General features: G+C 41.8%; 1 protein-coding gene across 1 annotated transcript in view; it reads right to left on the bottom strand.

Moving 5' to 3' along the window:
* The window catches only part of PCNX1 (pecanex 1), a 175,652-nt gene that overhangs the window by 107,366 nt on the left and 47,076 nt on the right, over nt 1-21,210 (bottom strand). The window contains exons 5-7 of the mRNA XM_045288192.1: nt 11,103-11,148; nt 10,095-10,184; nt 1-1,353 (exon numbers count right to left, since the gene is read on the bottom strand). The exon at nt 1-1,353 is cut by the window's left edge and continues 408 nt beyond it. Of these exons, the coding sequence (XP_045144127.1) occupies nt 1-1,353; nt 10,095-10,184; nt 11,103-11,148 (1,489 nt within the window). The remainder of the gene's footprint in view (nt 1,354-10,094; nt 10,185-11,102; nt 11,149-21,210) is intronic.

Raw genomic sequence — 21,210 nt, forward strand, 5'->3', positions numbered from 1 at the left:
TGGCTTTCGGCGCGTGCGCGCTCTTCGGAGCGCCGTGTCTGCCCTCGGGGGACTGGCACGGATGCGAAGCCGCGCTGGAAGAGCTCTCGCTGCTCAGCTGGTGAGCAGACTGAATGCTGGATGTCCTGCTCAAGTCGCTGTGGTCGCTCGAGTCCTCGTCGTGACAAAATATGGCACTGTGTGGTTTGCTAGCAGAGACCCCTCGGAAGGAAACGGAGTCCCTGTGCCGACTGGCGTCAAAACTGCTGGCCCGCTTCTTTCCTGTCCGTCTCCGGCCGGCCCTGTGGGCAGAGGCGGTCCGGTGGACCAAGCTGGAAGACTTGGGTCGCACATCCCCTGCCTTCTGCCTGCCGCCAGCATCTGTGCCATCCTTCGCGTGCCCTGGAACGGCCGGCTGGTCGCTGGGCTCCTCCTGGTTTTCGGAGGGTTTCCCCAGAGGCGTGTCTCCTTGGGAGGTGAATTCGTTTGCGTGCGGGTTCTTGTTGGCTTCTTCGGAGGCGGAGGGGCTGAGGCCCCTCGGGTTGTGCGTGTCGTCGGAGGTGTTCGAATCCTTGGCCTCGTGGACCCCACTGTTGGTGCTGCCTTCCAAAGCGGTCGTTTCCCTACTGGTCCTTGTGTCGCGGGTGCAGCCGCTCTTCTCGTCGGCGCCAACAGCGCCCTCGCCCGTCCTCCCACTCTCCGTGCCCCCGGGCCGGGCCGCGTGGGGCTCGGCCGGGCCGCTCCCGAGGTGCGTGGCGCTGGTCGGCTCGCTCTGATAGCTGCTGCCCGTGCTGTTGGTGTCGCGGTCGGTCCCGCTGCAGTAGCTCTCGGTGGACCCACTGCTCCGCGTGCTCAGGCTCCGCAAGCTGTCCACGCTTTTGTCCGCTGCCAGCGCTTTGCTCGGCCCACTTCTTGTGGGTGGCTGAGAGCTGCTTTTCTTCAGGTCACCAACCAGCTGAAATTCCCCGGATAAACAAGAATTTTCCACCAAGGATTCCTTGGATCCAGAAGGAGGCTTGGATCCAGACTCTAACTCGCTGACTGGGTCTAGCCCACGTCTTTGCTGGTAGAGAGGGAAGTCATTCAGTGAAGTCTCTGGAAAAGCCACAGCCGAGCTCGAAGTCCGGGGCACTCCTCGCGGCCGGTGGTCTTTCCTGTAAGAGTGTGAATGCAAAGGTACGAGGGAAGCCACTTCTGTGTCGCAGGCGCTGGACAGAGACTGGTCAACGTGGTGGTGGTGGCTGTGACTGGGCAGGCTCACTTTGTCACTGAAGTCCCTTGGTAAATCCTGCCCACAGGAGGATAAGGAAGGCTGAATGGAGATGAAGGAGTCGTTGGAGACTAGCCGGAAGAGCTTCCGATCAGTTGCCAGATCTATTTCAAACACATATTTGGAAATGTTAGCATAAATCAATGACCTGTTTTAACAATGGGGAGCATTCACAGTATACAGTAAGTCAAATATGAACAATTTCTGAGGCAGTTCACTGAATAACATTGGCCAGTCATTCCAAAGAGCTGGTTTCTAGTTCACAGCGGCACAAAGAAACCATTCTGAACGTCCACTTTTTCAAATGGCCTCAGAAAGTTCAATAGACACCAACAATACAGCTAGAGATAGCACACGCTAAAATAGGTTTATACACAAGCTCTGTCTCGACCTTACTAACTGGATAACCTCAGGTTACCTTTCTGAGCCTCCGTCAAATGGGATTCGCAATCTCACTGAGGACTAGAAAAAAATAGCCAAGTTAATATATCTTTAGTTCAGCACAATATTTGAAACAGTTAATGGTAGTAATGACTCTTTTACTTCACATACCCAATGCCAAAATCCTCCTGAAAAAACAAATGATTGTTTTATGAAACAAGCATTTTTTGAAAGGTTAACCAAGACTCAAACAAGACATAATGCAATGGTATAAGACTTTTTACTGATCCTAATAGTTACCAAATAAACAAACAAAAAAAGATTATGGTATATTTGTTTCTTCACTGATACAGTAATTACAAATGTTTCACTAAAGACATACATGCTCCTATATCTATAAAACCACTGCTTAAATTCTCCATCTAGGGCAGTAAGTAGTGACTTCAATTATTATATTCACCATGCATATAAATATAAATAAATCCATCTACCTACCTACCTATATTGAAATTTATCTTGGAACACAGCTTGGCAACCAAACTGCACAATAGCAGATCTTTAATATGCATTTTGACAAAGAAGGACAGCTTAAATCTGCTTAGTTCAATAAAAATTTCTTGTCCTACTTTTCGTAACTGTACAGACAAAGCACAATGAAAGGGTTCATAGCAAGTCAGACTATTTCTGGTGGAATCTCAATAATAAAAAGCAGGCAAGCTTAAAATAAAGAAGTTACTAGAGCTATTTATGGACTTTTAAAATCTAAATTAGAACTAGAACTAAATAATTGAAAACTTAGAAATGGTCTCTAGAATGTTCCACATCCTAATAACTGTGGTTTATAAATGCCCTATTAGGCTTTAACACACATATTTATCATTTTCACAAAACAACAGTCACTGTGCTTAGGTTCATGTATTCTCTAAACACCAACATGTAAGTTAACATTGTATCTACTTTTTTATTATACTAAATTATGCCATTTCAAAATACTCTCAATAGGTAACCCTAAAAAATAATTACAGAGTGACGCCCACATTTTTATAATATGACTTTTATAGAAAACTTATCAACTCAGTTGAAAATCAATAGTTCTTGATATACAATATCGATGTAAAATATTTAGAGATATACAATGGACTTTTAAACTATGCTACCAACTCCTTTCCCAGATGCCTTTAAATAAAGCAGGGATTTTATGTTTTTCATTTTAAAAGACACTGCTAAAAATTATTTGAACATGAATGTATTTTTCTCAATGTTTCCTAGTAAATGTGCCATGAAAAGCTCCATTTTATCAGGGAAATTGTGTCTTCAGGAAAATTTCAAGCATATCTGCTTTGTTAAGACACTCAGATCAACACAGATGCTTTTTCACCTAATTAAAATTTCTTAGGCAAATAAGTGTTAAGGAAACAAAACGCATGCTCAAAGTGGTACAAACTGGTGTTATCTTTCAGTAAAGGGATCTGGCGAGATGGCCAAAGTCCTTGAAGAGTCCTTACTCCATTTCTAGGAACTGTAGCTAATAGATGAGATCAGGTCTACTTAAGAGTATTCTATCACAAGTGTTCACCTCAGGTTGTTACAGAAGTTTTGAAAGCAAGATGTGCATCAAAAAATGGCTAAGGGATGATGTATATTAAATAATGCTATCAGGCACTAAAAATATCTTCAAAGATAATGCAAATAACATGAGGCATACTTAAGTGGAAAGGGTAGCATGATTCACATTGTAAACCGTAAAAAGAGCATTAAAGGTATAGGTATGTCTGCATGTATGAATATTATAAGTGACATACTACATTCTACCTCATAAAGGAAGAAGGTCTTGATGCATGCTACAACATGGATGAAACTTATATACATTATACTAAGAGGGGAAAGCCAGATACAAAAGATCACATTGTATACAGGCAGGTCCTGGGTTACGCATGCTATCTATTAAGCGTGTCTTTAAATCCAGTTAGAAAATAAAGAGTAGGAGCACACAATTCTTATTCAGCCTTATTGTAGCACAAGAAAAGGCTAGAAGCCCTTTTGAAGATTTAAAAGTAGCATTTACAGCAATGAAAGTGATCATGATGAAGAATGTGTTGTCAGCTGATGTTGATTCAAGGCCCTGGTGGCACAGGGCATGACAATTTGGGCTGCTAACTGCAAGGTCAGCAGTTTGAACCCACCAGCTGCTCTGAGATTTACAACCTCAGAAATCCCAAGAGGGCAGTTCTATTTTGTCCTGTAAGACTGATATGAGTCATAATCAAGTTGATGGCATGAATTTGGTTTGGCTTTTGAAGGGACTGATTTAATTATTTCGGGGTGAAGGCACATTTACAGTAAAGGGTTAAGAGAAGTACAAGTCGCCCATAAGGTACATGTTCATAATCCAGAAATTTATTATAATTTCATTTTTGTGAATATGCAGATAAAATAACCTTGTTGTTGAAAGCAAAGAGTCCCGAAGCACTTACTGATAAAGAGCAAAGAAAACCGCCTTCAATATGCATTACAAATCAATGTAAGAAAACAAAAATATATTAGACCAATAGGTAACATCATGATAGAAGACTGAAGTAGTCTCAGATTTCATCTCTCATTTAGATCCATAAAGTCCATGGGAGGAGCAGTCAATCAGGAAATCAAACAACATACCGCGGCGCTGGGTAAATCTGCTGCACAAGACCTCTTTTCAAAGCGTTAAAGAGCAAACATGTCACTTTGAAAACGTAATATGTGTCTGACCCAAGCCATGGTATTTTCCATCACCTGTGATTGGATGTGAAAGATCGATATTGCATGAAGCAGACTAAAGAATTAATGCATTTGAGTTATGGTTTTGGTGAAAGATACTGTAAGAACCATGGACAGTCAGAAAAACAAATAAATCTGTATTAGAAGTACAACCAGAGTGCTCCTTAGAGGCAAGACTGCATCTCACGTACTTTGGACATGTTATACTGTCGGGAGAGACCAGTCCCTGGAAAAGGCTATCATGGTTAGTAAAGTAGAGGGGCGGTGAAAAAGAGGAAGACCCTTGATAAGATGTACTGACACAGTGGCTGCAGCAGTGGGCTCACACCTAACAATTGTGAGGATGGCACAGGACTGGGCAGGGTTTTGTTCTGTTGTTCACAGGGTGGCAAAAAACCAGAAGTGACTCAGTAGCATCTAACATCAATAGCAAACAACACAAGTGGTTCTTAGGTCGAACAATCAATCATAAGCCAAAAAAGTACTGTAATTCAAGTTTTGTGAAATGTCCAAAATGTTGATTATATCCTGTCTTCTGGCCCCCATGATGACGAAACTTCAGAACTAATTGTAACTGGTTCCTCCAGTCTCTGCTTAGCCTATACGCATGGGAGTAGACTAACATTCCGATCTTCACTGGAAGACATATGCGAAGTTGTACAGGAAAACGAGATAATTTATATGAAGTGCAAAAAGGAAATGATACATCCTCCCAATACCTGATATCCAACTAACTACATCTCATAAGGGTCTTCAGGTCCAAACCAGAAAACCAGTAGTCAAGCTGTGGAAGCTAGATGGATAACTGCCACTAGGTGGTGCCAAACAGCAGCCAAGACCAACAAGGATTTGGACAGAGATCCTGGGCGCCAGACCTCCAAGCCAGCTAACCATGCACATTTTCCCTCTTTATGAACTTTATAATAATCAACCTAGAACTGACATTAACTGGGCTCCCTTTGCTCTCAGTGAAATTTTCCCTCGGCTACTTTATTTAAAAGGATACCACCCATCGACCATTTAATATTTATATATTGAAAACTCCTAACATTAAACTCTAACTCAAACCTCCTATCTGAAATTCAGACCTAATTTATTATGTCCCAAACTGAACTCCTCGACATATCCTTCTCTTATACTCCCACCCCCAAATCTGCTCCACATCAGTCTTCACCCTTTCAGTTAAGGAGGACTCCATCCATCCTTCCCGATGTTTAAGCCAAAAGACCTTAGAGATGCCTATGGCTATTTCTCTTACATACTATAGCCAATGCCATCAGCATGTCCTCTCAATATCCAGACACACACACACACACACACACACACACACACACACGCACGCACGCGCGTCCATTTGCATAACCCTAATCTGTGCCACTATTACCTAAACCCTAAACGCATGCAGTAATCTCCTAAGCTTTCTCCTTCTACCTTAGCCACCTTTCAATAATACATTCTCAACACAGCAGAGTAGTCCTGCTTAATACAGACCTTAAGACTCATATGCTCAAAACCCCTTAATAGACTCTCATCTTACTCCAAAATTAAAACCATCATGTAAAATAGTTTGCAAGGCTTGGTATAATTCGGCCTCTCGTGTACTCACCCTGTGCACCAGGCTGCATTTCTTCCCAAACCTGGCCGGCATCTTCCTATCTGATGGTCCCTGCCCTCCCCACTAACATTTATTTCCTGACAGGGGACTTCCCCTTCAGGCTCCCTTTGCTCTAAGTGAAAATTTCCCACGGCTACTTTATTTAAAAGGACACCATCCTACTCTCTATTTGTATTTACTAAGTACTATATATTTTATTTATACTCATGTTTCCATACTAATAGTTTAAGAAGCCACATGGAGTCAGCAATTTTTATTTACTGATTTACTTCCAGTACTCAAAATAATGTGAGATTATACTCACCTTCCCAACATGATCACTGAAGGCAGAATGGGTGCCTAAGTAAATGGGGTAAAGAAAGTGGATGGTGCCCAGCTATCAAAAGATACAGCAGCCATCTAGCAGGGAAGCAAATAAGCCCACATGGAAGAAGCACACCAGTCTGTGTGATGATGTGTCAACGAGATCAGGTATCAGGTATCAAAAGATCCAAAACAATTATATCAATGTGAATGAGGGGTTTTGAAGTGGAGACCCAAAGCCCATCTACAGACAATTAGACATCCCCCCCACAGAAGGGTTACAAGGAAGGGACAATCCAACCAGGGTGCAGTATAGCACCGATGAAACACACATACATCATTCCTCTAGTTCCTGAATACTTTCTCCCACCCCAACCATGACCCAGTTCTACCTTACAAATCTAGCTAGACCATAGTACACACATTGGTACAAATAAGAGCTCTCGACACATGGAATTCAGGACAGATAAAACCCTCAGGAACAGTAGTGGGAGTAGCGATATGAGGGCAGTGGGATGGTGGGGGGCGGGAGGGAGGGCAAAGGGAGAGAGAGGAAGAACCCATTATAAGGTTAGATACATAGGCCACTCCCCAGGGGGACGAATAACAGAAATGTGGTTGAAGGAGACAACAGACAGTGTAAGACGTGAAATAACAATAATATAGAATTGATCCAAGGATTCACGGGGGTGGGAAGGGAGGGGAGGGAGGGGAAAAAGAAGAGCTGAGACCAAGGGCTCAAGTAGAAAGAAAATGTTTTGGAAATGTTGATGGCAACATATGTACAAGTGTGCTTAATAAAACTGAATGATGAATTGTCATAAGATTTGTAAAAAAAAAAAGATTTGTGAGAGACCCCCAAAAAAATAATTTAAAAAAAAAGGCAGTGTGAGGCATATGATGTATACTTGATATTTGTTGAGTAGTAAATAACATCTTATGAGTTAAAAGCAAGTAATTAAAAGCATGCTTTAAAATTAGATTTGAATTATAGGACATCACTTAGTAACTGACCTTGGAAAAGTTTCTTATATACTTCTAAGCTCATTCATAAAAACTGAAAATAACAACAGTATTGACTTCCAAAGCTTTTAGTGAAGTTTAATTGAGTAGAATGCTCAAAGGCTTACCTACAGCAGAGGTTGGCAAACAAAGGTCCGGGAGCCAAATCCCGCCCTCATCTGGTTTATTTAAAGTTTTCCTGTGTTTAACACAGCCTTGCCTATTTGTTTACATCTACTAATGGATGCTATCCCAATACAGTGGCAGTGGAATAGTTACCAACAGACACTGTAAGGCCCACAAAGCTTAAAATATGTTTCATCTGGTCCTTTACAGAAAAAAATGTGCCCACCCTAACTAGGTAATACCCTTGGTAGATGTTACACCATAAGGTCAGCAGTTCAAACCTACCAATCGCCCTTTGGAAGAATGATGAGACTGTCTGCTCCTGTAAAGATTTATACCCTCAAGCAGTCCAGATAGGGTCACTATGAGTTGCAATCAACTCAATAGCAAAGGGTTTGGGTTTATGCTGAACTAGATAGTACTATACACTCAGTTAATTGAGACCTGATTCTTATTTTAATATGCATCTACGAGGTTATGTTTGCGTACAGACTTCCCAACCTGCCAGACTACAAAACTCTTGCTTCAATGTGGTACTTTCTCTCTATAAAATGAGATCTGTGTCCACTAAATGTAGGGGCCCCAGTCCCTGCAAGGTAACTGCCTGGCTCTCTTTAGAACGCTCTTGGAAAATTACATAGTAGATAAAGGGGCCTAGAAATTCTCAAAGCAATTAATTCACCTAAGTTTTAAAAAGAAAAAAGTTGCCAGACCATGTAATATGTTTGGAGGTCTTTTATTAGGAGATGAGAGGGAAGGGGTAAGAGTGGGAGGGGTGAGTGGTTCACAAAAGTAAACAACCTATGGAGTGCTACAATTCTCAAAAAGCAGCATGTAACAGTAATATAGGTATATGTGTGTGTATGTATATGCTTATAAACATTCTATTTATGAATTAGTGGTACATTTATAACTCACAATAAGTTTCACAACGACATATAGGAAATATAGTAGCTTGCCATGCCACCAAACATCATTCATGGGTTAATGAAAAGAACATACTGGAAACAGGGAAACAGGTTTCTAACCAATCCAGTATGGGATCCTTAACAATATAATTTTGGAGAGTGTCCACATGAAAATGGGGATGACCTACCTGTTCTTTCATGTTTGAAAGTTTAAATTCAAATATGGAAAATATAGTCACTCTTAAAAATGAAAGAAGTCAATAAAATAAAAAATAATCATGAGTGGAGTTGCACAGGGGGGAAAATTACAAACGGCCTAAAATTCTGGTAACGGCAGGTACCATGCTGGTGGAGGTAAACATATAGTTACTCAGTAAGTCCAACACAGCAAATCAATGCTCTGTTATATCATGTGGTTTCCACAGCTGAGCAAGAAATGAATTGGTTGGCATTAAGAGACTATCCCGAATGGAAAATGATCGCTTTACACACTAATAATCAGTAAGTTAGGCAAGAAGATCTGACCAACCACAGGGAAAACAGATCCTTCTCTCCCCTTTCATGCTAACACTGAGGGTGGATGGGGCACATGCTTACACAATGCTCTCCTTGTTTATCGGGCACAACATAGCAAGGCTTATTACCAACCTGTGAAATGCAGGTGACACAAGCTTGTTTGCTGAAATCGAGGACTACTTGAAGCAAGTGCAGATGAAAACCCAAGACTGCAGCCTCCTGTCTGCATAGGAACTCAACGTAAAGGAGACAAAACCCTAACAGCTGAAGTCACGGACAGCACGGAAACTAGAGAAAAGATTCACGTTGTCAAGGATTTCGTTTTACTTGAATCCACAATCAGCACTCCTGGGAACTGCAGTCAAAAAATCAAATGATGTATCTCATTGGGTAAATCTGTGACACAAGGCCTTTTAAACAATGGATGTATATATGGATTGTGATAAGCATTGTACGAGCCCCCAATAAAATAATTTAAATTAAAAAAAAAAGAAATTGCAAGAGAATACAAAAAAAAAAAATGTTAGAGTCAAGGTGTCACTTTGAGGACTAAGGTGTGCCTGACCCAAGACAGGGTCTTTTCAATCACCTCGGGTCCATGTGGAAGTTGTACACTGAAGACCAAAGACGAATCAATGGACATTTGAATGATGGTGCTGGCCAAGAACACTGCCAGAAAAACAAAGCAATGTGTCTTGGAAGAAGAACGGGCAGAATGTTCTTTAGAAGCGAGGATTGTAAGACTTCCTCTCACATACTTTGGGCCTGTTATCAGATGATCAGTCCTGGAAAAGGGCATCATGCCTAGCACAGCAGAAGATCAGTGGGAAAGAAGACTGCCGAGGAGATGGACTGACACAGTGGCTGCAACACTGAGTTCAAACATCACCATTAAAAGAAGGACAGAGAACTGGACAGTGTTTAGTTCTGTTGTGCACAAGTTGCCATGAGTCAGAACCAACCTAACAGCACCTACCACGAGCAACAAAAGCAAGCACTTAAAACACCACACCAGTGGGCGTCATAAAGTTCATGGAAAAACACCATTGTCTATTAATTCAATTTTTCTATGAACTTTTCAAGCACTCTTGTGTTACTACTAAGCCAAGTAAAACTTTGTATTTCTGTGTTCAAATTACTATATTATTATAAACTTCTGTCAAAATGTGAGTAAAGTATGCCACCAGTTCATCCCAATTATTACAATTTATAATGACATGGTGAAGTATAATGTTCTTACCTTGTTCTTCACTTCCTTCCTTACAAAGACTAGAGCTTTGGCCCAGACTTAAACTGATATCATCAGAAGTCTTAGCAGTGTCTGTATCTCCTACGAAGTTAAGAGAAACAAGTGAGGGCATTATATTAAAAGCAAAAGCGATATAATGCAGTACATCCAAAAAAGGACTTCAAGGAGATATCTATATATCATGGGTCTACATATGTAGATATCTACATATCTGTAGATGTAGATGTCTGTATATCATGGGTCAGACCACTTGACTACTCTCGTAGTACTTAAACCAAACTCACTGCAAATGAGTCGATTCTGACTCAGAGCAACAGAGTCACCCTTTAGGACAGGCTAGAACCGTACCTTTGAGTTTTCAACAATGTAGAACTCTTAACAGAAGGAGTAACCCCACCTTTCTCACACTGAGTAGCTGGTGACTTTGAACCACTAAGCCACTACAACCACAGAAAACGTAACACTTCACAGTGTGGCCAATAAACCTATTCCTTCAAAGAGCAGCAGTTTTGAAAAAGAAATACAAATTATACTATTTCTTTTCCAAGGGGAAAGATGTGCAGCTAACAAAAATTTTAAGGCAAAAATGGCATATATGTATCTGAAATAGATGTATACAACAAAAGCGATTTTTAAAAAGCAACCAGGGCTCTTTTTTAAGTGCACAAACACAGATTGTACATTAAATCAAATTAACTCATTTTCCATGAACTGTAGCAAACACCACGGAAGTATTTTCCCTCGAAACAAGGAAGCTTCCCACAGATCAAAAACCCCCATTCATGCAATGCAAAGGGTCAAATACTTTAATGAATTCTAAATAATGAAAGGAAGCCATTCAAATCAAGTTGCCTTTAGTATAAGGTGCATAATTTTATCTAAAGCTATTCCAAGAGTGAGTTTTCACTAACACTTGAATAAATAGCACTCAGTTATCTTTATCACACCCCAAAATGAAATAGAAAATCAGAAGCAACTTTCAAGTTCAAACACATCTACCTTTAATAGTTGCTGCTGTCCCAAGACGAGAGGAACCAGATCCAATCTGAAATTGTGACATGAAGCAGAGAAAACTAATTAAAATGCTAGCTGTACATCATTATCTATAGACTATCAAGATTATCACACAAAGTTATCCTACTATCAAAACATTTTAGCCCCACAGTCATACTGTATCACAACCACACCGACTGTTTGCATATATCTTCGATGTGCTGAGATCCTGAATTTCTCTAACTGCTCGGGATCGGTGGAGCTCCACGGACAAATGCCTCCAACCTGAAGCCGCCCATGTTATACAACTATCACCATCATGTGTTTGGGTTATGAACAAAAACAGAGCCATGTGTTGAGGCTACCTAAAACACACTGGGATTTAGCAGACATATTAATATATATTACAAACCCAATCAAACTCACTGCCTGGAGTCCATTCCAACTCCTCGCAGCCCTCCGGAGGGCAAAGCAAAAGTGCTCCTTCGTACTTCCAAGACCTGACGTCTGCACATGAGCAATCGGCCTCATCTTTCTTCGGAGGAGTAGCTGGTAGGTGGGAACCACTAATTTTGTAGTTAGTGGCCCAATGCTAAAGCCCACAGTGTCAGCAGGGCTCCCTATATGCTACAAAGAGCAACCTAAATCTTGTCAAACTCACATGTTTCAAGTAAATCCTTCTTTGCAAACTGACATTAAAATTTTCAAATAGAAAAACTAAAGCAATCACCAAAAAATGCATCTTAATACTAACAAGCTTTAAATCAAAATCTGATTGCACTGGAAGATCAAATATTTCCCTAAACTTCAAAGCTGTCTATCATAAAGAAACGGCACACATTCCATGAACACATTAAGAAAACCAAATATAACAACAGGGTGCTGTAATGGGATACAAGTTGGACTGCTCAGTGCAAGATCGGCAGTTCAAAACCACCAGCTGCTCTGAGGGAGACAGATGAGGCTTTCAACTCCTTTAAAGAGAATCTCAGAAACCCATAGGGGCAATTCTACCTTATCCTACAGGGTTGCGATGTGTTAGAATTGAATGCTGGCAGTCAGTTTGGTGAGGTTGAGTAATTGTTCCTATGCTGTTTTCAAAAGATTTGAAGAAGAAAACAATCAGGTAAATTCAGATTTACAATAAAACATGAGCCCAAAAGTTTTGGAAATGATGAGGGCAGTATAGGTACAAATATGCTTGATGCAATTGATGTATGGAACATTATAAGAGCTATAAGAGCCCCCGATAAAATGATTTTTAAAAAGATAAAAATAAGATGTGCCCAGTCACACTTCCAAAACGCTGTAGCCTTGAAAACCCTTCAGAGCAGGTCTACTCTGCACACAGGGATCACCACGAGACCAGATGGCTCCCACAGCAACTGACAAGATGAAATTAAGAGCAATCGTACAATATTTGATATTTTATGAAAAAATGCTTTTTGTCCCCCACCCTCATGAATCCTTGATAATTTATAAATTATTATTTTGTCATATCTTACACTGTCCAATGTCTCCCTTCACCCACTTTCCTGTTGTCCGTTCCCTAAAGAGGTTATATGAAGACCCTTGTAATCGGTTCCCCCTTTCCACCCCACCCTCCCTCCAGCTCCCAGTATCGCCACTCTCACCAATGGTCCTGTAGGGAGCATCTGCCCTAGTTTCCCTGTGTTTCCAGTTCCCATATGTACCAGTGTGCATCCTCTGGTCTAGCCAGATTTTTAAGGTAGAATTGTGATCATGAGAATAGGGGGAAGTACGGGAAAAGCATTTAGGAACTAGAGGGAAGTTGTATGTTTCATCGTTGCTACACTAAACCCTGACTGGCTCGTCTCCTCACCCCGAACATTCTGTAAGGGGATGTACAGTTGCCCACAGATGTGTCTTGGGTCCCCACTCTGCAGTCCCCCTCATTCACAATGATATGAGTTTTTGTTCTGATGATGCTTCTTACCTGATCCCTTCAACATCTCATGAACGCACAGGCTGGTGTGCTTCTTCCATGTGGGCTTTGTTGCTTCTGAGCTAGATGGCCACTTGTTTACCTTTAAGACTTTAAGACCCCAGATGTTATATCTTTTGATAGCCAGGCACCATCAGCTTTCTTCACATTTGCTTATGCACCCATTTGTCTTCAGTGATCGCATCAGGGAGGTGAGCACATAATGATATATGTTGTTCTTTGATGCCTGATAACTAATCCCTTCAGCACCACGTGATCACACCGGCTGGTGTGCTTCTTCTACTTTGTCTTCAGCGATTGTCTCAGAAAGGTGAGCATCATGGAATGCCAGTTTAATAGAACAAAGTATTCTCGCATTGAGGGAGTACTTGAGAGGAGGCCCAATATCCATCTGCTAGCTTAATAATAAACCTTTACATAGATGCAGATAGACCTATTTGCACACCCTCATATATAAATTTATTTACATATGGATATGCCTTTATTTAGACCTCTATAAAATTCCCTTTGCCTCCTAACTCTTTCCTCTATTTCCTTTTACTTTCCTCTTATCCCACTATCATGATCAGCCTTCATTAGGGTTCCAGTAATTCCTCTCTGTTACATTACCCTTGATCACGCCCTACCCAGCTTCCTACACCTTCCTCACCACCGATTTGGATCACTTGTTCCCTTGCCCCTGGTTTTGTTAACACCACTTCCTTTCCACCCAACTCTCCCTCTCCAACGTCCCCCTGGAACTGTCGGTTCCGTTGTTTACTCCTCCAGATTGTTCATCCAGCCTATCTTATTTAGACAGACCTACAGAGATAACATGTACAAAAACAAGACAGAAAAATCAAGCATCAAACGAAAACAAAATAACAACAAGCCAATGACAAAAACATTTATGCTTGGGTCAGCAAGGATCTTTTATAGGGCTGGGTTTCTTATAACGTATTCTTTGAGTTTTTCCTTGTCTGGGAAGACTCTTAATTCTCCATCTATCTTGATCGATAATTTGGCTGGGTAGAGTATTCTTGGGTTTGCGTTGTTTTCCTTCAATTTTTGGAATATGTGACTCTGCTCTCTCCTCTTCTTCATAGTTTCTGCTGATAGGTCTGAGCATACTCTTATTGGGAACCTTTATATGTAATTGCTTGTTTTTCCCTAGCTGCTCTCATGATTTTCTCCTTTTCCTCAAAGTTGGATACTTTAACTATTATGTACGTTGGTGACTTCTTGGGATTCAGTCTAGCTAGTGTTCAGCCTCCTGAATGGTTGCCTGGTTTCATTCATTTTTCTGGGGAAGTTTTCCTCCAAGAATTCTCTCACTATTGTTGCAGATGACTTCTTTGTTGTGTCTTCCTTTGGTATTCCAATAATTCTAATGTTGTTCCTCTTCATAGCATCAGACATAGCTCTTACGTTTTCTTCAGCTTCTCTGACGTTATTAGATTTTTGTTTGTGTTTGTTAAAGTCTGCTTGACTGTCCTCCAAGTCACTGGTGCAGTTCTCTGCTGCCTCCAGTCGATTCCTGAGGTCCGTGAATCTGCTACTGGTGTTTTGTTATCTCCTCCCTAAGCCCTTGTATTTCCCTTTGGTGTATGGACTTTATCTCCATATCATTTCATCCTTTTTCTGTATTGTTTCCCTCATATCCTGTATGACTCTAAGCAGCATTCTCAAATTTTCTTTCTGTGGCAGCTCAATGTCTGCTTCTTCTATGCACGTGTCGTTAGGTTCGGGATATCTTCTGCCATTGCCTTTTGTTTCTCCTGTTTTTTCATTGAGGTCGTTGGGGCTGATGGCTGTTTGCATTGCATTGTTTAAGAGGAGCCAGGTGCCACTTTCCAGGAAGTCGAAGAGCACTGGCTTTCTCTAGGAGACTTGTGGGAATGCTTCTTCGAACTGCCTACAGCTAAGTTCACTATGAAATTAGCCTACCACATTATCCTTCTGTGACTTCCCTCTCAGGGGAGTGCCCCAGAAGACTGGTGGGTTGCCTGCTCTGGTGTAGAACACCGTGAATGGTGGGCAGAAATGCCTGGACCAGGTAGATCACTGCGGAGTTTGGGCAGAGGTTTCTGCAGCAGCGTGGAACGTTGGCAAGTGTTGGCTGAGCTGCCCTAGGCCATGGGAGGCAATAAGGTAAATGGGAGGAAGTTCCCTCAGTCACGTGGAACAACAGAGGAGAAACAGGAGCTCCCACAGCCACACAGGCAGGAATTCCCTGGTAAGAAGTTGGGCAGAGTATCCCCTGGTGGAAGTCAGCCAGGCTTTCCCCAGCCTCAGGCTATGCTACACAGGGTGGAGCTCACCTAACTGGGGGGGGGGGGGGGGAGTCCAGGCATAAAAGCCCTAAGCTAAGAGTGGTCTGGAGGTTGGAAGTGGAGTGTTAGAGAACAGGCAAGAGACAAAGATGGGGAAAAAAACAGCCAGCCAAGACTGTGGGGAGATAGTGAGAAGAGAGGGAAACAAAAGTAACAATATAGCTGAGCCCCAATCCCTGCCCCTGGGGCTGCCAGTGTTTAATCCCTGCCCTGAGGCGGTGATAAACTGTGGCTGTGTTGAGATTAAGGCCCTACGCCGGCTCCAAATGGTCCCAGCTCTGGCCAAGACAGTGGTGGGGCTAAGGTCAAACCGTAGCCGGCCTCCAATGAGGTAAGCCAAAAGTCCCCAGCCCCTCAAAACCTTGTGGATCTGTGCCTACTTGTCTTTATGATGCTCCTCCTGCAATCCAGCAGTGTTGAATTTCCCTCTGACTAACTCTCCTGGGCTGATTTCTGCGGAGTCCCTCTGGGTTGTGTTACCCAGTTGCCATCTTCACAGAAGTCGTGGTTTAAAATTGTGTTGCCATATATTTCCCCATGTTATATAATGTGATCGTTCACTCACATTAAGAAGATTGTATAATCATCACCACAATTTCAGATCATTTTCTTCTGGTCCTTGTTGTTGAGGACTACCCATTTCCCCCAACACCCATTTTGCCATACCCCTAGGTAATTATTAATCTAGTTACTGTCTCTAAAGTCTTACTATCTTGAATTTTGTATACAGAAAGTCATACAATACACAAGGAGGAAGCACACAGAAACTCAACAGCAGCAGCTAGGCACAGGAAAACTTCAATCAAAAGAAAGCAGAAAATATTAAAAACTGAAACAACTTTAAAATGGGTAATGGGGGTGGGGGGGCACAAATACCATGATAAGGCATTACATTTTAACCTACATACGTCTGCCATGATCGACCTTATAACGCTCTCTCTGTCCGACAGCAAGGCTACTCACAACCCTCGACTATGTTCAGAGGGGATTCACCAGAGGCCTAATTCATGTGGAGAGCCGGAAAATGGATTTTGGGTTACCGCTGTCACCCATAGCCTTCTGCAAACTGGGGGTTCACAATTAAACTCCTCCTTCAGATTTGGATTTTATTATTTACAATCCTTGGATCACACAGCTGATGTTCTTCATCCATGTGGGCTTCAGTTGATTCCTCATTTAAATGGCTGTTGGTTTTAAGCCAGATCTTTAAGACTCTACCAGTGGTTCTCAACCTGCCGAATACCACGACTCTTTAATACAGTTACTCACATTGTGGTGTGGTGACCCCCAAACCGTAAAATGATTTTCGTTGCTACTTCATCACTGTCATTTCGTTATTGTTATGAATCTGGCAACCCCTGTGAAAGGGTTGTTTGACCCCAAAAGGGGTCACAACCCACAGGTTAAGAACCACTGCTCTAAACTACTCTTTATGACAGCTGGGCACCATCTGATTTCTTTCACCACACTTTGCTGTAGCACCCATATCTTCAGTGATCTCTTCAAGAGGACAAGTATCAAGTAGGGCTACATCTTAAGAACTAATTGTTCTTAGATTGGGGCTAGAATTAAGTACACGCTCCAAATCCATTCATGTGTATATGTGTGTGGGGGGAGGTTCACTTTAGAGACACCATTATCATTCTATGAGAGAGAACATTATAAATCATCATCCCCTGGGACATATTAAGAGTGTCATTAACTTAGCCAATGATATAGAATTTAAAACACTGCTGAGAAAGGTAAATTATAAATATATAGGCAGGCTACAGACAGCAATGCATGAATTGTTGATTCATACAGATTAAACTCTTAAATGACTGGACACAACACAAATAGGGGTTAGTGATCGGGCAAAATTTTAACATTCATTCACAAAGGTAGAACCATGCCTACCATAAGAAAGCAGGAGGGCATTAAAATAGTAAATATATGGTACTTATGGGCCATCATTCATTGGCATTCTCAATCCAAGAGATCTAAACCAAAATCTAATGACCACCAATCCATAGCCCTGAGATAGCAGTCATCAGCAGCTTCTTCTCATACTAGGGCCATTTAGCCTTGAGTCCAAAGGTGTGTGTTGGTTCCTTAAACCTGCTACAGGTGATTTTGAGGTAAAGTACAGTTCAATTAGAGGGTTTTCTGGGATCTCCACATTGAATCCTCCTGCTGTGTCCTATAAAGAATGTTGTATACCTCAAAAGAACAGAGTCTGAAGTCTTCAGTGTCTATAGCACATGGCCCGGGGTCACCAAAGTCTGGAGAAAAACCAGGTCAGAAGTGTCCAATTAGGACCCTAGTACTGGGCATAATCTCCCCTTGGGCTCTATATACGTATTATTGAGCCGTTTCCTGGTGGGAGGTTGTTCCACCTGGTTTCGTTTGGGGGTTTTGGTTTTGGTTTTTAATGCTGTATATATAATCAGTAAAGAAGTTAGCAAAAATAGATATACACATGAGAGTTGAAACTTCCTAATGTAGCTGATAAAAAAAGAGGCTTTGCAATGATTTTGGATTGTTTTATTAAACTTGATTCCCCAACATTTTCCTCATTTCTACTTTCAATGAGCCATAAAGTGCACAGCAGTTGGGCAGAGGAAAAACAAAGCCAACGAGCATTCTGCTGCAAAGTCAAGTTTCATTCCTACTACATTTGCTAAGATAAGTTAGTCACGTGACACATGCTACTGTTCTATCAGAATAATGAACACATAACCTCTCACCCAGAAATTTTAAGACAAACAAGCACATTTTAAAAGTATTGCCCTATGCACACACCCTCTTTTAGGAAGCTAAACTTTTAAAACTTTTTTTGTTTTTAAATGAGGGTTCGGCAGTCATCATTTGATCATGACCTCAAGTGCCCCTTTCCCTTCCTTTAGCAGGCTCCACTCTTTATGCAGATACGGGGTGCACATCTTTTCACCCACGAGACGAGCGTCTAGTCACTGTCTAGTGGCAGGTCTGTGACCCAGGTGCGATCAAAGAAGACATAGGAGCCTCCACTGGGGCAGCTCAACAAAAGGCTTTCACGTGTCTGAGTTGATGTGTGGGGAGAATCTGTCTACCCCATCCCTCTGTGTACTCACTTCTCAACAGTCATGAGCTTCTGTGTGCACCCTGCAGCCCAACAGGGAGAGCCAAATGCCTTGCCAGAGCCCTATCAGTATGGAGCAGCTTTAGAAATGCCACCCAACCGCCTCCAGGCTGAGATGACGTTCATACTCACAGTTCTTCAAGTCACCGTTAAAGACTCTATTCTTTGCAAACAAAAGCATTCTTAACTGACCCAAAGATGATTGCATCTTATTCTTCACATCTTTCCGTATTAAGTTTCATCCCCCACCCTCAAAAAATAAAGAATGGACCATGCCTGGGCATAAATAAAGGTTTACATGTGAAACAACAGGATAATGAGTATATAAAACTGTAATACAGCCAAATAAAAGAATGCAATGCATTCTCTAAGAACCAAAGATTGTTTGGCTGAGTGGCTAAAACATGGATAATACATGTGGCCTGCCCTCAACACAGTTGAAATGCTAAAACTGTCTTGGTATGCTGTAGAAAATGGTATCCAAAGTCTGAAGGAAATGAGAAAGTTAGAATGGATTTATCATGTCAGACTCCCCTGCCCTCCCCAGAAGTATCCCGAGGACACGTTTTTTAATCAATACTGTGAAAAACAGGTTTATGACGGGAGTCCCAGCATCCTTAAAGAGCACGGTGATTGCTCTCCTCTGTGGGTCAGTTATGACTGTGGGAAATGCTGGATGAGAACTCCCAATGGAGTGAAAGTGATGGGATCCCAGGGGGACAGGGGCCAAGCAGCACTTTATCACCCAAGGCATGGGAGCATGGTTTCTGTGATGAGTCAATGCAGTAACAAGACAGTCTGACTCTAAAGGACTATGGCACTGGTTTCACGGATCATGGTGTCTAGGAGTGAAAACAGACAGGGAGTCTACTGATATTGGCTTGATCTGTATAAATGGAAAAATGCTAGGTTGGGTAAACATAAAGTCTAACCTAAAGCACCAGAGTCATGACTCCTCAATCAATTTCCAGATTTGGGTCTGTCAGCCCCTTCAATGAAGGGGGGGTTCATTTATCTTGAGAAATGGCTCAAGACTTTTAAAACTGTACTCTTTCATGGGTGGGAAAGCAAGTTTGAGAACTCAGGTGTGCCTGATCCAAGTTGTCGCTGGTAGTTTCCATTGCCTCATTTGCATATGGGCATTGAATAAGGAAGACCAAAGAAGAATCAATGCATTTGAATTATACTACTGGCAAAGAATACTGAAAGTATCACAGAATGCCAAAAGAGCAAACAAATCCATCTTGGAAGAAGCATAGCAAGAATGTTCCATAGAAGTGAGAATGGTAAGACTTCCTCTCACATTATTTTGGGCATGCTATTAGGAGAGATCAGTCCCTGGAAAAGGACATCATGCTTGGTAAAGTGACAGATAGTGAGAAATAGGAAGACTGTCAAGGAGATGAACTGACCCAATGGCTGCAGTATGAGCTCAAACATAACACCGGTGATGATGACACAGAACTGGACAGCGTTTTTTAGTGCTGCTGTGTGCAGGGTATCTCTCTCCGAGTAACAACTGGCTCAATGGCACCAACAATAGTGGACTATTGGAATACACAAACATCCCTCTCGACAACCGTGAAACCAAAAGATCTAGATGGTGCCAGCTACCACCACCAACTGCTTTAAAAAGGATCACACTAGATGGGCCTGGATAGAGTGGGAGAAAAATACAGAACAAAACTCAAATTGTTTGTGTCCAGGCTTACCCATCAGCCAGATACTGAAAGAACCCCCAAGATAATGGCCTTTAGTCACCCTGTAGGTCTAAACATGAACTCATCCCTGTGGTAGAATAAACAATCACTTAGGATTCAAAGGGCAATATTTATCCATGGACAAAGTTCAGAGGGTTAGGAAAGGAGGAAGAATGGAAATTGGAAACATGGGGAGTAAGTGGGTGTGATGGTACAACGAAGAGACTGCAGTGGTTAAGTTGAAACAAAATGTATACAAATTGTTGAATGTAAAACTGATCGTCTGTTCTGTAAACAGTCACTCAATTCACAATAAAATGTTGGGGGTTTGCTGTTTGTTTAGAATGTGTCTCACACATTAGTGGTAGAGGTGACTTTTAAGTTCATTTAAACTAAAAGAGGTCAGTGCTTTTCTCTTTGAGAGGTGCCATAGCGAAGTCCTAGTAAGGACCACAATGTCAGAGACGAAAGATACGACTTCTAACGAGAGAACACAGCAGGCAAGGCTAGCGCCTCAGAGCCTTGCCTTGCCTCTCTCTGTCTCTAGTTGGAACGAATCATTTGCTCCTCTGAAATAAGTGGGCCCTATTATATACTGTTCCTATAGCAATTTCTACTTTATAGCTTGCATGTATATTTCCTTGGCAAACTTAATTGCCTTATGTTAAGCTTTTATCTCACCTATTTTAACTTGTTATTATAAGAAATCAGTCCTAGAATTGACCATCACACTTAAGTAGATGGTGGGCACAAAAGAGGAAGACTTTTAATGAGTTGTATTGGCATAGTGGCTGCAGGCTGGGGATCGAGGCTAATAACAACTGTAAGGATGGTGCAAGAGCAGGTACTGTTTCATTCTGTTGTATGTTGGGTCACTATGAGTCAAAGACAACTCCATGGCACCCAACAACAAGATCATTTTTGTTACCTATATCACATCTACTGAGACTGAGAACACTGTAAGACCCATTATAGATCCTGGACCAAGAAAAAATGCCTTGAATACTGTTGCTATGGAATCGTTAAAAGAAGCAGG

This window comes from Echinops telfairi, unplaced genomic scaffold, assembly GCF_000313985.2.
Source record: "Echinops telfairi isolate 266 unplaced genomic scaffold, ASM31398v2 ScPeMD7_18;HRSCAF=68, whole genome shotgun sequence".
Taxonomy (NCBI): Eukaryota; Metazoa; Chordata; class Mammalia; order Afrosoricida; family Tenrecidae; genus Echinops; species Echinops telfairi.